General features: G+C 38.7%; 1 protein-coding gene across 10 annotated transcripts in view; it reads right to left on the bottom strand.

Annotated features, from left to right (window-relative positions):
• ctbp2a (C-terminal binding protein 2a) overlaps positions 1 to 22,527 on the bottom strand; it is a 50,387-nt gene that overhangs the window by 26,158 nt on the left and 1,702 nt on the right. For 4 of the 10 annotated variants that reach the window (XM_056256069.1, XM_056256068.1, XM_056256071.1 and 1 more), the window contains exons 2-3: positions 12,888 to 13,040; positions 5,177 to 5,212 (exon numbers count right to left, since the gene is read on the bottom strand). In XM_056256069.1, the coding sequence (XP_056112044.1) occupies positions 5,177 to 5,212; positions 12,888 to 12,945 (94 nt within the window). In that variant the 5' untranslated portion in view covers positions 12,946 to 13,040. Of the gene's footprint in view, positions 1 to 968; positions 3,732 to 5,176; positions 5,213 to 12,887; positions 13,041 to 22,527 lie in introns of those variants that run through there. The other 6 variants (XM_056256064.1, XM_056256065.1, XM_056256067.1 and 3 more) reach the window with 5 other exon arrangements.

Here is a 22,527-nt window from a genome sequence, read left to right on the forward strand (position 1 = left end):
TATACACCTCAAAGTGACAATTCACATCAAACATGTATCAAGTGGCTCTACCACTAACTGACAGGCTACACTTCACTCACAGTATCTTAGTCAAACAGATCAGCAGCGACGGGCAGAGAGTGACAGAGGTTTAAACTAGCAAAGACAAACCATGAGAATAAAAAATAAGACATGTCACTCCAAATTCATTTAGAGACGCCTACAAGAGAACATAAATAATATTAAAGCAATGTAATATATAATTCCAAGCCATAAAAAAAAAACAGTCTAACATTCAGTGACACCCTGAAGCTGATAATGGCTAATACTGCATAAATGTGACTGACAAATAACTTAACAGGCCACTGAACCACAAGGCAACATAATGAAAACACGCTTGCACATTCTAGCACAATTACTATGTCACTCATTGTAAAAAGAAAGTCCAAAGTAAGTTTACTTTTAAATGAGCTTGTGCTAGATAAAATACAATATTCAGTGGTATGCGGTTCTGCAATGACAAGGTATTAAAAAAATGAGGGAATTATTATTTTTTTCTAATCCTTTATGTACAAAAAAAGCTGCATCTGATCTGGAACAAAACAAAGCCAAACTAGCTACAAAAGCTTTGATCTGAAAGAATAATATTTAATGATATAAGATGAGTCTTGCTCAACATTAGGCAAAGGAAGGAACAGAGATGATATCTCAGTACTGGATGGTCTGGTAAAATCATTAGCAACTCAATTCACTACTTTTTCAGCAACAAAACAAACAGCACAGTTTATTCTTCAAAGGAGGTGCATCTGTGTAGCACTTCTAAAAAGTGCAAGTTCAAAGGGAAAAATGTAACTTGAATCAATGAACCTACAATCATATGATTCAGACACACTCACTCTGACACAGTTAGGAGCTGAAGCACTAGAGAGGGTGGAGAAGGGGAAGATAGGAGAATGTGAAAAAGGTAATGGAAGAGGGCTTTGATTTACTTGTGTCCGGCGATGCCATAGTGGAGACAATGACCGGAGGTCCAGTACGCCGGCTGAGCTTCTGATTAGCCAGACTCACACCTTGACCTGGACCGGCACTACCAACAGGTACTAGGGCTCCGTCTGAGGACACTCCAGCCCTGCGCATTACTTGTGGGCTTACATGGGGACTGGGCATGGGAGACATCGTGGCCAAGCTTCGATCCCTCTTTAACAACTCCATTGGTACAGTATAGTTGGTTGTGTATGCCTTCGGAGCTTGCTGGGGTGCCAAAGCAGGCATGGTCATTGGTTGCGGAACTGCAGGCAGTGCAGGCAAAGGCTGTGGCATTGCGTGGATTGCCATTTGTGATGGCATTACTGGCAGATGTGATGGAATGCCTACGTGTTGGGACATTGCAGTCATATGTGACATGGACAAGCCAGTATGCGGATTGTAGCCTGATAATGGGCGAGGCTGGACTGGAACCACAGAACCACTGTATGCTCCTGCAGACCTGGCTCCAGGATACCCACTGGTCTGGTCTAGAAGCTGCTGGGAGGGAGCACTGCTGGGTCTCCGACTATAGCCCTCACCCATCCTTGCAGATACAGTCTGCATTGGGGTAGAGGGTGGCTGCATATATTGGGACTCCAAGCTCGGAGTCAAGGGTGGCGGCTGGTGCGCATAAATGTCACTACGATGGCTAAAGCTGTTGGATCTGCCACGTACTGGAGCACTGGGATGCAGGGGGGTAGCAGGAAGGATTTCAGGTGGTCGTTTGCAACTAAGCACAACACGAGACAGAACCCTGGCTTGGCCCAAGTTGGGGGCCACTGAACGCACATCATTTTCCTCCATAACAGCCAACATTGCAGTGGAGTCAAAGCCCTGCTGCAGCAGAGAAGTGATGGTGCTTTCCGAGAGGCCCTCTTTTTGCAGCAATGCCAGAAACTCAGGGTCTGCATTTTTTTTAGGGTCTACAGGAGCCACTGGGGTCTGAGGGACAGTGGGAGGAGGAGCAGGAGTAAAAGGCTGAGCAGGAAGTTGTGGTAACAGAGCAGGAGTGGTTACTGGGGCAAGGGCTGTAGGGGGAACTGGAGTGTAGACAGGATTTGGAGGTGCCATGGGTTGCACATGTGGAACTTGCTGCACTGGCTGAACCTGTGGTACCTGCTGAACTTGCTGCACTGGTTGCATTTGCTGAACTTGCTGCACTGGTTGCATTTGCTGCATTGGCTGAACTTGCTGCATTTGCTGCACTGGCTGAACCTGCTGCATTTGCTGACCTTGCTGCATTTGCTGCACTGGCTGAACCTGCTGCATTTGCTGCTGCTGTATTTGTTGTTGCATTTGTTGCTGCGCTTGCTGCTGCGCTTGCTGTTGAGCCTGTTGTTGGACTTGCTGTTGCTGCTGTATGGTGTATGGTGAGGGGTTTTCCAGATGCATGACCATACCTCGGGCAGTTCCATCCATTCCTTGAGCAGCTGGATCAACCACCAGGCAAGTGGCTGCTGGCTGATCAATCGGCCTTCCGTTAACGTCACTGTAATGGCTAGTGAGAGAGGCAGGTGGCTCAGTACCGTAACGGGGAGAATTTGGCTCCATTATATAGCGAGCTGGAGATGGTGCTCGGCTTGGAATGCGCTGCCCATCCTGCATCATTTTTGTGCCAGGAGTAGCAGGTGGGGGTCCAGGCAGGGATGTTTCCCTATAAATACGACCCATGTCATGAGAACTTGGAGGTGGGGGAGGAGGCATGCCAGGTGTTGGGGCAGCAGAACCAGGCCGACCTCCTGAACTCTGTTCCCACAGTTGCCGAGGACCTGCCATCATTCCATAATGTGTTGATGACCTATTGAGAGAATGAGGTTGCTCTCCACGATAGAAACCGTCTGTTGGCCGAGGTGGCATGCCTGGGTCTTGCTGATAGTAGTCATGGTGTGGCAGGGAACCACGGTTAGCCATGGAATGTCGATCATAATGGCTGTTCAACTCAGGAACGGAGCTTTTTCTTATGTTACGTGGGTCCGGACGATCCAAATAACCTTGGTTGTAAAGAGATTGCTGGTAGGAGTCTGGCTCCCTTTTCAAATCGAGGTCAGGAGGACGCACTCCAGGCGGTGGCTCGTACCATCCCCCTCCTGTATCTGCTCCATAGCTCAGCGAGTTGCGTCGACCAGCCATCCGGGCCTGCTGCTCGTAAACACTGTCACTGCGCTCCCAATGACCCTCATTCCCACCCAGCGTGTCCCAGCTCTGGGAGCGGCCGATCGGCAACTGCTTACTGGAGAGCAACATGAGGAATAGATATACCTTACTCACAGGGAAGAAAAATGAGAGAGGTTTTCCTTTAAGTTCCTAGTTGCAGGCTGATGTCAAGTGGTGAAAGGAAGGAGTATGGAAGAAAAAATTAAAACAGAAGATATTGCTTTTCACCTGAGGTCCAGTTGTAATTTCTGTCTCCCGTCTCTATCACAGTGGCAAGGTCTGGCTATCAAATGGCTCCTCTTGCTTGGCGACCGGTGAATAATTAATCTGGGGAATACTGCTGGTGGTGATGGAAGCAGGAAAGAGGACACCAAGCGCTCGCACAAATAATGTTGGTAGGTGAAGCCTGCCTGACTACTCCATTCTGGCAATGCAAAGCGACAAGCGTGAACAGACAGAGGGAAAGAAAAAGAAAGAAAACGGAGAGACAGGAAGGAAAATTTTAACAAGGGGAGGGTTGGTGTGGGGGAGGCAGGGGTTTGTGATAATCCAGCGAAGCTGATCCGCTCCAACTCCAAACATTTTACTCATTCAGATTGCTATGAGGGATTACAGACCAAATAAAGCCAGCTTAAATCCACTCTTCCCCCTTGTGACGTCACATACAAACACACACAAAATGTGTCCCTGATGATAATGAACACAATGAAATCCCTTTGGACAGGAAGTCAGGAACACGTGCTGCCGCAGACACACTTACCTGAAGCCAATGGTCAAGGTGGTCTGTGTTTCATTCAAAAGCCTAGCCAGCTGACATTGAGCAGGAGGTCTTTGCTGGACTCCAAGAGGTGGACCAGTGAAACTAGTACAGATCTAATACAGCAGGGCAATATCGTGTAGCACTGTCAGGAAACGTCAAATCCTGATTGAACAGTAATCCTATGATGGACCAGCAATGCCTGCAGAGCTAAGCAAATGCAGAGATCCAGGATCACCACTCATCTATTACATTATGACCCGAGCTGAAACCAGCACAGCTATATGAACCACTGCCTCCAAAAACCATGCACAGCACACCAAAAATGAGGTCATAAAGCTTATGGATCACAATACTGATGCACACACAAAAAAAACAACAGCTTCTTTACATCAGATCTGATGCAAATTACGATACCGCTTTCTGTGAGCATTACATAAGCACAGCTTTTGGTAGCCCGAAATGAATTTAACTAGACTAAATAAAAAAAGATAATTTATGATGTCGAAATTTGGATAGGAATGGCGGTCTGCTTTTCTTTGGCTTTCCCTTTTCCATCCTGGTCTGTCTATTTTGGCTGAGTAGAACTGAAATACTAGCATAAATCCATGCACCTCTTAACATATACACACACACACACAGTCAGCAATTTTTGCAATTTTCTCTATTGCGCATCCAATCTGTATCACTTAGCAAAAGCAAATTATATGAGAACAACACTCATTTACAGGGGATAGCAGTAACAATTGTCTATCCCAAATGTCAGAAGAAGAGAAGCCGAGGTGGATGCAGCCGGAAGAGGAGAAGTAAACACACACACACACACACAAGCCAAGCAGCATTTGCACTGCGGACAAATCACCATGATCATAAACTTCCGTGATCATATTTTTCCCTTAAATAAGTCAAGAGAGTGAACAACACAAATCAAGGAAGGAATTTTACTTCACAATTTAAGATAGTCCGTCGGGAAGGGCGGTGATACATTTTGGTTGCCAGACGTCCCAGTGCTAATGCTACTTGGCTTGTGTGTGTGTGTGTGTGTGTGTGTGTGTGTGTGTGTGTGTGTGTGTGTGTGTGTGTGTGTGTTTACTTCTCTTCTACTGGCTGCATCCACCTCGCCTTCTCTTCTTCTGAGATTTGGGATAGACAATTGTTACTGCCATCCCCTGTAAATGAGTGTTGTTTTCATATAATTTATCCATGATAAGGATGCTATAATTTCTTAGAAACATCAGAAACACATCAAAATTTACTCACTCTTATGCCGTTCCAAACCTGGATGACTTTCTTTTTCTGTGAAACACAAAAGAAGACATTTAAAAAAAAAAAATGTCTCAGTGGATTTTTGTCCATAAAGTGAAAATAGGTCCTAATGTTATTTGGACCCCAGCGTTCTTTTAAAATACCTTCTTTTGTGTTCTGCAAAGGAGAGAAATGCATACAGGTTTACAATGACATGAGGCTGCGTAAACTATGACAGCATTTTGGGTGAAATGTCCCTTTAATATAACAATGACTCTGTTTATGTTGAATAAATGTCTAAAAAAACAAAGAAATCATCACCCCATGTTTTGCTATTCCCCACTGAGAAAGCATGGCTATGTTATTAAGATAAGCATTCTAAAACCCACAGGGGGTGAAGGGGAAAATCTGGGACATCAAATAATACTACATTATCAAAAGCCTTGCAAATATGTGTTTCATGGAAAACATTCCAACAATATGAATGCTAACAGTTAAATCTTGAGTTTTCGCTTTAGAAAGAGCTTTTTTTGTGAACAGATTTTGCCCACCTGCCACTGAAACACTCCACCCAAATCCTTCCTGATCCCCACAAACACCAGAGAAAGAGAGATGGAGAGGGAGGGCGAGAGAAAGACTTGTGAGGATAAAATTAATAGGGCATATTCTCCAACTATTCTTTGTCATTGTGATACATCCTGCATTTTGAATTCGTCTAAAGCAGTGCAGTTTTAAAGTGACTTTCCAGCACTATGCCCTCGTTTTGATCATTTCACTATTATAAAACGGACTTTGGTGCCTGTAATACAGCTATGGCGGGAATTTCACTTTGGCTTTAAGCCTGTTGTTCAGAATTAACAACACCGGTATACGTTACCATTTCCAGATTCCAAACAAGTCCCAAGACCCAATATAGCTTCCTTGTCATAAGTGACCCAATTGTATACTCTACAAAGACACGACACACAAAAAGTGCTAAACTTGGGAGATTCGACCCTAATAACTAATTTCAGAATTATCATGTTGCTGAGATAATGGCACGAATACTCTAATAAGCATAAAAATACATAGACAAAACTTGTTGCGTTGATTCCATTCAAGTTCACTTGGTTTTGGAACAGAGCACCAGAGAGTATGTAATACAGCCAAATGAAATCAAATCTCTCTGGAAGAGTTTTTCCTTGTCTTTGTGACTTTTGCTTTAACACACGCAGTGAGAGGATTATATTTGGTTCTAACTGCAACACAATAACCAAAAAGAAAAACAACACGGATCTGTACAGTTACATCACAACAGAAAAATCAAGGAGAGCAGTATCATGGCAACAGTGTCTTTTTAGTTATCCTCCTGCAGAACTTTAAGGAACAAAAGAGAGAAAGACCGGGAGACAAAAACAAAGGAAAAGAGAGAGAATTTTCATAAATCCTTTGTGCCCGAGAGACTGCGACTAATCTAATACAAAACCCCGTGGGATGTTTGGCTTCAACAAGCGTCTCTGCCTATCTGGGAATACATGTGTAAGCAATTTTATACATGACTACTAATACAAGAGCTCTTTGAATTCATAAAAAAAGGATATGAAGTGATTAAAAGCAGAATGCGATGAAATGAAACATTACTTCGACTAATTTACTCTCTTTCTTGTTCAGCTGGGAGCTCCTAATGTGGTATTACTGTGTGCATATATTTTTAAGTTGCTTATAGCCTGATTGTTCCAAGTATGCACCTTAATTTGTTACACCAAGAACAACTCACCCTGGATTAAAAGAAATGTTCCGTGAATTCGTTTTTATTTTTAATTTTAGTTCACTAGTTTTTTTTATTAGCTTTAATTTATTTTTATTAATAAAATTGTATATTTATTTAACTTTTTACGTAAAATAATTTATTTCAGTTAGTACGTTTTTTACGTTTTTTTTTTTTTTATCTAATATTTATATATTATTTCAAAATTATTTTAATTACAGAAAACTGTTTTGATAATTTCAATAACAATAACAACACTGGTCTTAGATGGCCATTAGCTGGTCTGAGCTGGTCTAGATAATTGATAAGCTGGACAACCATCTAGTAGTTTGATCAGGTAAACCCTTTTGAGCAAGCTGGTTTGGTCTAGTATTAAAGGGTCAGTTCACCCAAAAATTACTCGCCCTCAAGTCATCCTAGGTGTATATGACTTTCTTCTTTCAGGCGAATACAATCGGAGTTATATAAAAAAATATCCTGGCTCTTCCAAGCTTTATAATGGGAGATTTTGAAGGCCAAAAAGTAATCAATACGGCTCCAGGGGTTAACAAAGGCCTTCTGAAGCGAAGCGATGCGTGTTTTAAAAGAAAAATATTCATATTTATAACTTTATAAACTATAATCACTGGCTTCCGGTAACGGTGGTACGAGAGTCTAGTTCCGGTGAAAGAGTGACCTCTGACCCGACGCATGACGTAGGATGTAGGCTTTGCATAAGCTTCGGTGAGAGAAGACGCCTCTCGCGGTTCAAACAACAAACTCAAGCTCCTCTGAGATTTCTCTTGAAAAATTCTTCTAATTCGTGACCGGTGTTTTGTTTCGCTCTTTCCTCTGTGCTTCCGCGTTTGTCAATACGTCACGCGTCGGGTCGGAGGTCACTCTTCCGCCGGAACTTGACTCGCGTACGGCCATTACCGGAAGTCAGTGATTATAGTTTATAAAAAGATCAATATGGATAATTCACTTCAGAAGGCCTTTATTAACCCCTGGAGCCGTATGGATTACTTTTATGATGGATGGATGCGTTTTTTTATTCTTCAAAAACTCAGGCTCTATTCACTCCCATTATAAAGCTTGGAAGAGCCAGGATATTTTTTTACATGCATCCGATCGTGTTCGGCTGAAAGAATAAAGTCATATACACATAGGATGGCTTGAGGGTGAGTCAATTATGGGATAATTATCATTTTTGGGTGAACTAACCCTTTAAGCATTTACTTGTCATCCATACTGTAATAATCTTATTGAATAACCTTATCTTCCATTATGATTCATAATGGAAGATAAGGTTATTCAATTATGATCACAAGAGCTGCAAAGAAAATCTACTTATTGTGATGACGAGCCTTGTATTTCTTTTCTTCTCAGCAGCACAGCAACCTTGGTACATGCACACATACAGAGCTAAAACATTCATTCTGGAAAACAGCGCAGTCCAATTTATAACCACTTCAGAAACTGTTGTACTATTGAACAGCTAGTGCAGAAAAGAGCAGCCTTTTTCTTAGACAGCTGACAGCTCTCTATTCAGACATCTCACTAGAACATATTCACAACCTGACTTCCTCATTTCTCCCTTCTGCTGATTTCTCCTCTGCTAGCAGAATTCCCTTGGGGAATCCCATTGCAGTGCTGTAATAAGGCTCTTTTTTATAAAGTAGAGCGGGAGACTTGACATTTCTTCATTATAAGAGGTATACTTAAGAACTCGGCTTTTCCAACTCTGGGAAAACGAGTCTGGCGTTTAACGAGCCAGCGGCTGCAGATGTGATGACTGCAGTCTTTGTGCCGGAGCTGGAGGGAATATTACTACGACTCAAGTTTCTGACACCTGAACTTTCAGACTTGAGCTATCTCTTTGAAACTTTACCTGGTGGTTAATAAGTCACACACTTGCACTACTTGGAAGCACTGTTTAACTTCTGTGATAGGGGACACCACAGCACAATAGCTAAAAATCCTTCAATGAAACGCTACCTAGAATCATTTACTGATCTTCAAACAACTCCCAGAAGAAACTCAAACTGGGATTTTATGAACATCATGCTCTTTTCTACATGCATGTCTGTCAAAATTAGTGAAAATCTCTACTTCATCAATCTGTGAACTAGGGCTGCACAATCAATCGAAAAAAAAAAAAAAAATCATGGCATTAATTGTGCATTTATCAAATCGCGAAGTGGTTTAATTTAATAAATGTATGCGCTGTTTGTTTCAGAGTAAAGTACAGCACTGTTAAACAAAAAAGCTTGATGGTTTAATATTTGAAAATTATGAAATTAAGATAAATATTAGTATTGTCATTTTACAATAGTACAGTAAAATATTTTTGTATTAAATGCTTAATGTTACTAAATGTGAAAATAGTACCATAATAATATTTCTCATTTTATTTAATGTAATAAAATAAGTAATAATAAAAAATATTATTTAAAAAAATAATAATAAAAAAAAAATCACAGATATATTAAATCATAAAATTTGTGAAAAAAAAAAAGCTTCATCAGAAATGTTTCATCAGAAATATCGCAATCAGTAAGGCTGTGAAGCGATTAATCGCATCCAAAATAAAAGTTTGTGTTCACATAATATATGTGCGTGTACTGTGTATAATTATTTTGTATATATAAATACACACACATGCATAAATATATTTAAGAAAAATGTGTTATTTATATATAAAATATTTATATTTATATATAATATCAAATATATATACAGAATACTGTACATGCAAATATTTCTTAAATATATATACATCCATGTGTGTGTATTTCTTTATACAAAACAATTATACAAAGTAGTACACACATATATATTATGTAAACACAAACTTTTATTTTGGATGCGATTAATCGTTTCACAGCCCTAAATTGGATTTCCCCCCAAATCGTGCAGCCATACTGTGATCGTCTACATACAAACAAACTTACTTTATTGGCTGAAGCAAGTATTCATGAGAACTTGTCTTTAAATGCAACAAGGTCAGCTTGCATAGTATTAAAGGAATGTTCCAGGTTCAGTTGTGTGTTTCAATTTCAATTGTTCCCTAGCTTCTTTGAAAAAAGGCACAATGTGGTGCATTTCCCACTGAAACAGGATTATTCAACAAGAAAAAAATGTGGGACGAGACGAATCAATTGTCAAAACAGGCCATTCCTTACCGGAATGGAGACAGAGCGAATACACCGCCTAATTAGGTATTTGGCTAACATTATCCAATGATGTTAACGGCAAAGGGATGTTTTGATTAAAGATTTCAAAGGCAAACTACTTTACTTTTCTTTGGAATACTCCACACAGATGAATCAGCAACAATAAGACCAGAAACATGCGAGGTATGGTGACTTTAAGACATCAGACTTACTATACACCGAGAACTACTAAAAAGGACCATAACATAAAACAAATAAACATATGAAGCAATAGAGCAACATTTCAGCGGTCTGTGGAGCCAATCTCACATCTAAGAAACTTCACCCTTATAGACCTAAAAACCAATGTCTCTCTGGCCCTTCCTCTTTGTACATAGTGTAGTTTACAACATCCCCGGAGGCACATTCCCCTCCTCGGTTTCCTAACTGTGGGCCTAATTGATGTGCGAGGAAGAAAACGCACGCCTGCCAGATCAACCGCATTCAGGAGTCCCAGCGAGGGGGTCCGGGAGCCAAATGCAAACTTTTATACCCTTATAACATCATGCAGCCGAGAGATGCCAAACCATGGAATGGATGGAAAACTTTCCCAGCGTTTGGGGATTATGGATTGATTGCATGTATGTGTGCGTCTGTGCATATGCGATATGGGGTTTAAACAGTCATTTAAGTTCTTGCTCCATTAGAGGAGCATTGCATCATCATGACTGATGTCAACTTCATGTGTTTCGGAGTAAACGTACATTAGCTTCACCAGTTATTCTTTTGGTTTTTTAATCTGCCTCTGATGACTCTCAAATGGGACCAATAAGAACATTTTGGGAAGCTGGAAAAACTTTCTCAGGAAACCCGAGATGACATAATTTATCACACATGCCCACACGCAAACACACAGATTCTAACAGCGTTCGACAAACAACTAAAGTTCTTCAAGTTGAGTAGAGCTTAGAAACAACACACTAATAACAAAAAAAAAGTATAAATATAAACGTATATATATACATACACACACAATCACCTAAAGGATTATTAGGAACACCTGTTCAATTTCTCATTAATGCAATTATCTAATCAACCAATCACATGGCAGTTGCTTCAATGCATTTAGGGGTGTGGTCCTGGTCAAGATAATCTCCTGAACTCCAAACTGAATGTCAGAATGGGAAAGAAAGGTGATTAAAGCAATTTTGAGCATGGTCTGAGTATTTCACAATCTGCTCAGTTACTGGGATTTTCACGCACAACCATTTCTAGGGTTTACAAAGAATGGTGTGAAAAGGGAAAAAACATCCCGTATGCGGCAGTCCTGTGGGCGAAAATGCCTTGTTGATGCTAGAGGTCAGAGGAGAATGGGCCGACTGATTCAAGCTGATAGAAGAGCAACTTTGACTGAAATAACCACTCGTTACAACCGAGGTATGCAGCAAAGCATTTGTGAAGCCACAACACACACAATCTTGAGGCGGATGGGCTACAACAGCAGAAGACCCCACCGGGTACCACTCATCTCCACTACAAATAGGAAAAAGAGGCTACAATTTGCAAGAGCTCACCAAAATTGGACAGTTGAAGACTGGAAAAATGTTGCCTGGTCTGATGAGTCTCGATTTCTGTTGAGACATTCAGATGGTAGAGTCAGAATTTGGCGTAAACAGAATGAGAACATGGATCCATCATGCCTTGTTACCACTGTGCAGGCTGGTGGGGGTGGTGGTGGTGTAATGGATGTTTTCTTGGCACACTTTAGGCCCCTTAGTGCCAAATGGGCATCGTTTAAATGCCACGGCCTACCTGAGCATTGTTTCTGACCATGTCCATCCCTTTATGGCCACCATGTACCCATCCTCTGATGGCTACTTCCAGCAGGATAATGCACCATGTCACAAAGCTCGAATCATTTCAAATTGGTTTCTTGAACATGACAATGAGTTCACTGTACTAAAATGGCCCCCAGTCACCAGATCTCAACCCAATAGAGCATCTTTGGGATGTGGTGGAACGGGAGCTTCGTGCCCTGGATGTGCATCCCACAAATCTCCATCAACTGCGAGATGCTATCCTATCAATATGGGCCAACATTTCTAAAGAATGCTTTCAGCACCTTGTTGAATCAATGCCACGTAGAATTAAGGCAGTTCTGAAGGCGAAAGGGGGTCAAACACAGTATTAGTATGGTGTTCCTAATAATCCTTTAGGTGAGTGTATATATATACTACCAATCAAATGTTGTTGTTTTTTTACTTTTATTCAACAAGGATGCATTAAATTGACCAAAAGTGACAGTAATAACATGTTTTTAAATTAAGCACAGCTGTTTTCAACATTAATAATAATAAATGTTTCTTGAGCAGCAAATCATCATATTAGAAGAATTTCTTAAGGATCATGTGACGCTGAAGACTGGACTAATGATGCTAAAAATTCAGCTTTGCAACACAGGAATAAATTATATTGTAAAATAAATTCAAATAGAAAACTGTTGTTTTAAATTGTAATAATATTTCACAATGTTACTGTTTTTACTGTATTTCTGATAAAAAAATTTTTTTAAAAAAATCAAGCCTTGGTGAGCATAAGAGACTCCTTTCAAAACAATAACAAACTCGTACCGACCCCAATCATAAGCTGTTATTTATAAAGAAAAATCATGGTATTCCCAGTACCTGGCAATACTATTTAACCATGGTAAAGTCAGTATTGGTTATGTAAGTATATGAATGGTAATTAAGTTTCATGGCATATAGCAAAGCAGCATTGTATCACAGCCACTGCCCCATGGTACTGAGACAGTACTGTACTTCGGGGACACGTCAAGACTTCTTACCCTCACAGATTTTGTCCAGTCTTTGCCGTTTGACCTTGTGTTTGTCAATCAAAGCCATGCCAGTTCTGTTCTCCTCGTCTGCTGTTCACTGAGCTTAGCAACAGGAAACTACAGCCCCCAGAATCCTCCAGTGGGCATAACGCCACCGTACACCTGCACAGAAACACACAGTCAAGATGAAACCAGTGGACAACTGGCAAAATGACATGTCAGACACTAGAGGGAGCCATGATACTATTCAAATTACAATCAGCTTCAAGCTTTCATTTGGCTGGAGAAACAACAAATGAATAACTTAAATATTAAAGCAATATTCTGCAAAGAATTTTGCATTCTTTGCCAGCTTTGAAAACAACATAAAGCTGCATTCATAAATCCCTTAACTTCAATAATGTGAATATTCACAAAATTCAATGTTGGACAACGATATTATTAATGGTACTAAAGCACGCAGGGACAAATTTTTTATGTATTAATACTACCTTTCAAAATTTGCAAGATTTTTTATATTTTTTAAAAGAAGTCTCTTATGCTCACCAAGGCTGCAATTATTCGATTAAAAATACTGTAAAAACTTAAATACTGTGAAATATTATAACAATTTAAAAGACATGTTTTCTATTTGAATATGTTGTAAAATGTCATTTATTCCTGTGATGCAAAGCTAAATTTTTATCCTCATCATTACTCCAGTCTTCAGTGTCACATGATCCTTCAGGAATCATTCTAATATGCTGGTTTTCTGCTCACGAAACATTTCTTATTAATATCAACGTTGAAAACAGTTGCGCTGCTTCATATTTTTATGGAAACCGTGGTTAATTGTTTTTCGGGATTCTTTGATGAATAGACTAAATTAAAGCCGTTTCATCATAGAAAACGTCAGTCTCTCTTCAGAAGACTTGGATTAAATAAATCACATGATTCATTTAGATTTATTTTACAATCTCTTTATGAACCGTCAGAGTTTTGGGTGAACAGACTTTCAATGAAGGGACAGAAATCTCTCAGACTTCATTAAAAACATCTTCATTTGTGTTCCGAAGATGAACGAAAGTCACACAGATTTGCACTGACATGAGGGTGAGTAACTGAAGAAAAAACTATAAAAATAGGGTCAATTTCTTGTTTTATTTAATTCTGACTAGACTCTAAAAACTAGGTGACTGGAGTCTGTAACTTCAGTTCAAACCAGTACGACTTTACGGTTTTGTTGGCCCTTTGCGGTTTAAAAAAAAGTCTTTTAAATCAGAAAGTGTCAGCGCAGGGCTGCAAGTCTCCCTCAATCCGAGCGGCAGCAGATTCAGAGCTGAGAAAGAGACACAAACAGACTTCCAGTCCCACACTGAGAGACAAACTCACCGAGACACATCTCGCTTCAGTGACTTAAGAACCGGTGCCCTCTCACTCAACCTGAAACTGATCAGAGTATGCGCCACATACACACACACACACACACTCAGCCATCCTACAAAAACATGACTCAATTTCAATCCCGCTGAAGGACAAATATCGACCCTCCAGACAGAAGAGGACCCCGAGAAAAATGTATGATGGATCTTTTCATAAAGGCTCTTTCACAACAGATCGTTCTCAATTAAAGAAAGGCTTCCTGCATTTCACAATCCTCATCTTTTTGAGCACTCCCTCCCGCTCCGTCTTATCCCCCATCTGTCTTTCAATGATCTCTATAAATACACAAGCATAACTGTGGCGTTCATTGCACTACCTTGGCCTTGGTTGTCTGTGATTTTTTCAAACAAACAGAAATCTAAACACACACACAATCTGTTCTGTGTATCACAGAGGTCAGCAAAGAGTTTTTTCCAGCTGAACGGGTAATCTGAAAGATCTGAACTTTTAGGCAGCAACAATAGTGTGTGCATGAATACGAACACATTTCTTTGCCTTTGGTGTCACAGGAGGAGGTGAAAGCGAAACCATTGATAATGATAATGTGTTTCTTGAGCAGCAAATCAGCATATTAGAAAGATTCCTGAAGGATCATGTGACACTGAAGACTGGAGTAAAAATAAATTATTTTAAGTGCCATTTCAGAATATCATAAGCACAAAAAGATCATTATTCCATATTCCGTTAAAAAATGCTCTATTAATTAAGCAAGGTCATCGTGTCCCCAAAGCAACCGTCACTCCCTGCGACCAGTATTCAGGTCAGAGAGAAGGACGACACAAACCTGCCATAGAAACACTGAGCAGTACAATCCCAAACACAAGCAAACTCTGACAGTAGCCTATACATTTATGATTAGCAACAGATGAGTATTAAGCAGAAAGACTATTATATGTAATTCTATTTAATTAACAAAAACTCATCTAAAGAGCTGTACAAGTGGTTACACAGTTTGAGTTGTAAATCTTGATACGGTTCATAGAGAACTGGAAGAGAAAACACCTATCAGCGACACAAAGACATCAGCTGTATCCACTTCAAAGTCTTGTGTTTCTAAAAGCACTCCTTCACACAAAGCATGAATTACATCTGCTCCATTCACAAACCTGCTGCTTTGATTCAGCTGCACCTGCGCGTGCGTGCGTGTGTGTGTGTGTGTGTGTGTGTTATGACAGCCACATCACTCACTAGTGATTGATGTTTGCGCATTTCGTCCCTCATGTTTATCCTGCACAATAGACACATTTACACTGACCTCACTTCATTTTAATATTCATTGAGCGTTATGCAAACCTGAGCTGTTATGGGAATGTACTAATTAAACGTTGTTTCGATTCTCCACTACTAAACTCAGTTTATTCATTAGTGTGAATCACAGAGAACACTGCAATGCCAAGGTCATATTTAAAAAAAAAAAAAAAAGACTTTTTTTAGCCTATAAAATTGAAAAACTTAAGCAATAAAGTTCCTTTGCATTGTGATTTTTTTAAAAAGCATATACATAAAAAGAAAAAGGTGTGTATATATATATATACACATACATGCATGCATATACATATACCGGTATACAAACTTTTATGTTAGATGCGATTAATCACGATTAATCGATTTGACAGCATTCTTATTTATAATAATGTTTGCCAACAGTTCTTCTAACCCTAATTGATGGAGAGTGTAGCTTTTCATTTCTTAAACAACCATGTAGGAGGAAGACACATCATGGCCAAATTCCAGGATGACAATGTCAAGGCTCAAACTGTGAAAGAATGAAGAATCATTTTCACACATGAATCACATGAGTTCAGACCTTAAATTCATTGAAAGTCTTTAGGATGTGCTGAAGGAGACTTTACAGAGCGCTGGACTCTTGCATTCTCAATACAAGATCTTGACCAAAAATGTATGCACCTCTTGATGGAAACAACATTTATTTCCATCAACAGGAGCATCAATTTTACAATTGTAATTCTCTATATTTGTTGCACTGAATTTATTTTTTTATACTGAATTTCAATACAATGCAATTAGGAAAATCTGCAAAATCCATATGAAAATAATGTAACAAAAACCAACTAGTCCTAAAAACATGCTTTAATTTCTTCAGGCAAAATATAATTTATTTTTCCCCCATTTGATTTTAGGGTGTTTATTTTACCACATGAACTAAACATCCTCTCCAAAACGAGCACTGAATTTCTCTCTAAAGATGTTTCATTCTTTAAAGGATCCGGACCACTTTGTTGAGGTGGCATTTTAAATATGCAGATCATTTCCTGCATACTTATTTGTGGCATTGAATAATTTCAAGCAATCACAAATAGTTTTTTCCAGAGACCTTTAGAAATGTCAGTGCTCATCAAAGCAGCAGGACTGTCTCACCTCCTGAAACGCACACAAAGAGAAAAGACAGGTTTTAAATCAACTTCAGTAAAGTGTCGAAACACACAAGAAGGTTATCTGAGGAGGCGGCGCTGGAAGTGTTTAGAAGAACAGCGAGAACGCTCCCAATGTGTCACTGTTCAAGCGTGATAAAAGATAAACCACCATGTCTACTGTTTTAAACAAGGTTTTGCAGAGTTTTGAAACCGTGTCATAAACACTTGACCTCGCTCTCAAACTGGTGAGAATCCATATCTCCCAACATATCACTTTCTGTTTGAGTCATATCTTACTTTCTCCCCCCTCCCCCCTCTTGCTCTACTGTTTGAGAGCAAATAGCCATTTTCAAAATCTTCAGTTTCTCCTTAGAAATGACCCATGTCTCCTCTAGATTGTTGTAATGTCTCAAACTATTCTCATGTTTACAAAGATGCCAAAGTCTACCCTCAAAAGTCAGAGATCTCTATATGAACCCAAACATTTCTCATTGAATTCTTCCAGCCTATGCTAACAACACTCATTTTCCTCAACTAGCCTATATATTCTTGTCAGGAAAAAAAGTTTTTTTTTTTAGCCTTGAGCCTCCTCTGGAGTTTCAGAAGACATCTCAACAATGTCTCAAGCTGTATTAAGACATGCCAGTCAGAGATCCTAATATTCACTCAAAGATTTCTAATCCGTAGGAGAGAAGTATTCATTATGGTCATTATTTTTTGCATTTATGTTTGTCGCCGCAGCTTTAAAAAAAAAAAAAGAAAAAAAAAGAGCAACATCAACAAATTGTTGCTCCGTATCTCAATCTCTGGGACCGAAATCTCCTCATGCGATGTCTCGAACACTTGACCACACACCCATGCATCTGTATCTCTTAACGCATCGCTTTCTTTCTTAGTCATATCTCTTGCTTTTTTCCTCTCTGTGTAAGACAGAAACCTCCTCATATACGTCACAAAAAAACCCACAATACATTGCAACAAACAAAAACAAGTGAACCGGCATTCGTAATATAACTTCACAAACAGTGAGTGAATCCTCTGTGATGGCTGTATTGATCTGTGATAGTCACAGCTGTAATAAGCTAAGCGTTGTGTCCCGACCCGTCTCAGTCTGAGCACAATAAAGGGGCCCCTTGCCCCGCTGACCCCTTCATAACACACTGAACTCAATGACCCTGCTTTGACTCTCACTCCTGGAGACGAACTCTAATAACCTGCAGAAGAGGCTGATCACATCGCCTCCTACATGCATCATGATTTCAGCTCAGGGAACTCAGGGATTAATACTGAAAAATCATCAGCAATTTCAGACACTTTGGCCATTTTCCTCGTATCCAAACACTGACTAAAGGGACATCTGCTCCACCCTGAGAGGGTGAGGGGTTAATATGTCCTTATCTGACAGAGATAGCTGTGGCCCTCAAAGAAAAGATCCATAAAAACGATTTAGGGAAACTCAGTTGCGCAATGGATCATCAGTATTTTAACATTTTTCAAATGGAAAAATAATGGAAATGGTATATTCTTGTACTGTAAGCGGTGATTCAAACGCAACACAGGGAAGTAGAATTAGTCACCATGAAATCAAAATGGACAATTCTTTTCTTTTCTTTTTTTTTATGGAATATTGCAGTATTTTTTAGAAATTATTTATCTGTGCACATAGGGGTGGACAAATACCGTTCTTTTACTGAGTATCTACTGAGTTCTTTTTGCCTCCTATACTTGGGCTTGAACAGTTAAATTCACACACTTGTGCGTCAAAATGTCCATCTTTGCAAGTATCCTCATAAACACAGTCAATAATGTCTTCAGTGAATGTAAACAGTTGAGAAAGAAAGCGCATGTATTAAAGGTTATATAAGATTTGGTCATATCGCCCACCCCTACGTGAACAATCATTTTTTTAATTCATGTGCCCAACTTTCCCTCCCTCTTGCAGTGTCATCTCTTCTCTTCTCTGATGATGTGTTTACTGGCAAGAGGGCGGGACAACCTGTCACTCACATGAGATCCACCAATAGCAAACCACAACCATCCAATCAATTCCTGATGGACAAAATCAAGTCCTGTCCTACATTTTTTCTTGTTCGACAATCCATTTCATATACTTCAAATAGGGAAGAAAAGACTATAGCAACTTTTGTTGCAAACTTTAAATTAAAACAGGGAAGCCAGAATAATTAAATAATAACAAACCCCTCTTATGGAAGTGAAATGGCCAAAAATCTCAAAATTGAACAGTGCATGAAAAAAAAAAAACCTAAATGCTTTTGCCTATAGTTTCTTGACTTAAAAGTTGAACTACTTTTAACTTGAGCGTTGAGTTTTTAGAACAGCGTATAATGCATGAGACGCTGCAAAAGACAAAGAGATGTGAGTGCAATGGTGGAATGCATCTGTCTAGTGCATGTTTAAAAAGATAATGGAAATGCAATGCAGTTGTAAGTGCGTTCTGTGTCAGCAACACCCAAGTCTGTATATATAATGCATGTACATATAATGTACATATTGCATTGAAATCGCAAAAACATCCAAAAGCAAGTTGTGTACAGGTACACAACTAAATTTAAGTAATAACGACATTAAAAAGATGATGTTCACACACTGAAAATGAACACAACTAGTTGAAGAATGAACTCTTTTCTAATAAAGCTTAAATTTTCAGTGTGCAGAAATCTATTCTTGATTGATTGCAAATCTGAACACTGGATCTGAACACTGCAATGGAGATTTAGACAATGTACGCAATGTCACAACAGTATGGATATATAGACCTGCCACCATGATCTTTATCAATATCCCTATGGTATCCATTATGTTCCAACCATGAAATATTTCTTCAAATAAGTTTTTATTACATGAAATAGCTTCAATGACACAAATAAAAAAATATTTTTGAAAAGAATATATTTTTGGGGGGGCTGTGCCACAATGGAAAATGGTCAAAAAAGTAGTTTTTCTCTAAAATTGTGATTTTCTTTTCTATTTAATTGCACATTTCTTTTAGAAATTGATAGATTTATATACCTTTAACTCACGATAAACCAAAAATAAGTAGATCCCTTTCATGTAATACCTATCATTCCCAATCATTTGACTAACTCTGCACTCTTCCTATTGACCTTTCCGTAAAATATTGCTGTATTCATTCTGAAAAGTCTGAAAAGAAGAAATAAATTTGTTGTTTACACACAAATACAACTATACTACAATAAACACTTCAAATAATTAAATAACTGCAATCATATTGTTGATGATCTATTAAAAAAATCCCAATGGGGAAATACATTACTACAATTCCACTGTGGTACAGCATTGTCATACGGCAACATACCTATTTTTCCAGTGGTATAGCGTTGCAACCTGGAAAGATTTATATTTTCTCAAATAAACTCAATAAAACTATGTTAGATAAAGTTGATTTGTGAATAAAAATATCTAATTTACTTATCAAAGATGCTGCAAAAAAAATCCCCCTTGAGAAGAGATGTTTAGAAATGAGGTTAATAGAGCAATTTCTGGAGCATTTCAACAGGTGATGAGGGTGACAGTGGGAAAGAGAGATTTGGAGGGACATTCAAATGTCATGTGATTTAAAAACAGCACATCATTGGCTACATTAAGGCCTGCCCTTTTAATTCCCATAGTGCAATATATTGTGTTTTTTCTGAATAACAAGGAAATGAGTCGAAATTAATTGTTGCCATATGGCAACACCGTCCTATAAAGGGATATTGACCAAAAAGTCTATACATGTGTTCATCACAAACAAAATTATCATAATCAATGAACTATAACAAACGCTTGTTCAGTTTTACCTAATTTTATTTTGCGAGGGTAAATCTAATTCTGCAGGGGTAGATTCGAATTTTACACCAGGAATTACCCCCCTCGCCGAGCACATGGATGGTCTCATGTCTGTATGAGAGAAAACAGGAAGCAAAGCCTGTAGCATTTCCTCTACAACTGACTCTGGCAGGAGAAAGAGTGTGTGCTCATTTATGGCAGGGCAACACACACACAAAAAAAACGGAAGAGGTTCACTGACAATAGCAGCAACAACACAGAAAACAGAACCTATTAAACTTTTACCTGAAATCACATTATTCCGTTACTCTTTTCAACACCTCTTCATAAATTTGCTCTTTAATAGAAAAGAGGGGAATCTAGTGAAATGTAGTGAAGTGAATGAATCTTTTCTTTTAGACATTTTGAGCCTGAATCTCATCACATTCTGATTGACAGCCAGACACGTCCCTGAGACTCTCACACGAGCGGCGAGTGAAATAAAAGGTTGAATTTTGCGGCTCTAGGCTGATGCCATGTTCCAATTTCATAGCAATTACCTTCCTATCAGGCACCGTCAGACATCCTCTCAGTCTTCCTAACTCCTACTGTTGAGAAATCACCGGAATGCTACACTAGCATATACGCAGAAGAGACCATAATAGTGTGTGTGTGTTAAACAAGGTATTAAACTGAGGAGAAATCATTAATATTCATCTTCTCTGTGTATCGCTCAAGTGAACGTCTGCGTTTAAGATTCAAGCTACACTCAAACAAACACATTTCACTTCTGTGCTCCGCTCATGGAGGAATGTCAACATTCCCGGGCTCAACACAACTGTAAAAAGCTACAGTGGATTTCTGCACATTGGTTTATCATTGAGTCTTTTACATGCGAGCATGCGTTCATTCCCAGAGGCAAAGTAAAGGCAGGAAAACACACAGCTCAGCATATATCAAGCAATTCAGTACATCTAAGGCAATGAAGGCAGCTCATATGAAAAATATGAATAAAACATGATTCACTTACGGTATGGTCTACCTGAAATGTGTAAAATACGCTACCATTCAAAAGTTGTTTTTAAAAAGAAATTAATACGTTTTACAGCAAGGATGCATTACAATGATCAAAAGTCACAGTAAAGACTTTTAAAATTGTTACAAAAAAGTCCATTTCAAATCAATTTTGTTATTTTGAAGTTTGAACTTTCTATTCATCAAAGAATTGTAAAAAATATATATATATGTATCGCAATTTCTACAAATTATACATTGTTTTTAACAATGATAATAATCAGAAATGTTTCTTGAGTATCAAATCAGCATATTAGAATGATTTCTGAATGATCATGTGTCACTGAAGACTGGAGGAATGATGCTCAAAATTCAGCTTTGGAATAAAAGTATATTCAAATAGAAAAGTTATTTTAATTTTTTATAATATTTCACAAATATTGCAGTTTTTTTACTGAATTTTTGATTAAATAAATGCAGCCTTGGTGAGTAGAAGAGACTTCTTTTAAAAACATTAAAAACTTTTACTGACCACAAGCTTTTGAACATTATAATAAATGAATTCAAAGCGAACAAAAAATATTGTATGAATTTGTATGTGCAGAATTTAACATTACATCACATGCTTTTTTCTTAAAAGGGCATGTATGACTCATATCTTCAAACAGATTCATAGCATGAAACATGCCTAATTGTTGTATGACACCTACAATAATTGTGAAATATTTGGTGTGACGAAAGTCTACTGTTGTCAAACATATCCATCTCATAACGTTTTCATAAGGGGTGTTCCAAGGAATTTACAAAATTATTTGTAAAATTATTTGGTCAGAGTTTAATGATGTTTACTAATCACGTAACTTTTATTACCTTATATATTAATACCATATGGACATTTATTTGACACACTCATCTCTGAGTGATGACTGACAACTTTGTGGTTGTAACACTGAAACATGCTTTTACACGACTTGAGCAGAATAAAAAAAGGCATTTTCTACTTTTTACAAGTGGGAATTCACGACCCATATTCCTGTGCATAGTTAGGA

Source organism: Rhinichthys klamathensis, unplaced genomic scaffold (genome assembly GCF_029890125.1).
Source record: "Rhinichthys klamathensis goyatoka isolate OS25496 unplaced genomic scaffold, OSU_Roscu_1.1 h1tg000123l_1, whole genome shotgun sequence".
NCBI lineage: Eukaryota > Metazoa > Chordata > Actinopteri > Cypriniformes > Leuciscidae > Rhinichthys > Rhinichthys klamathensis.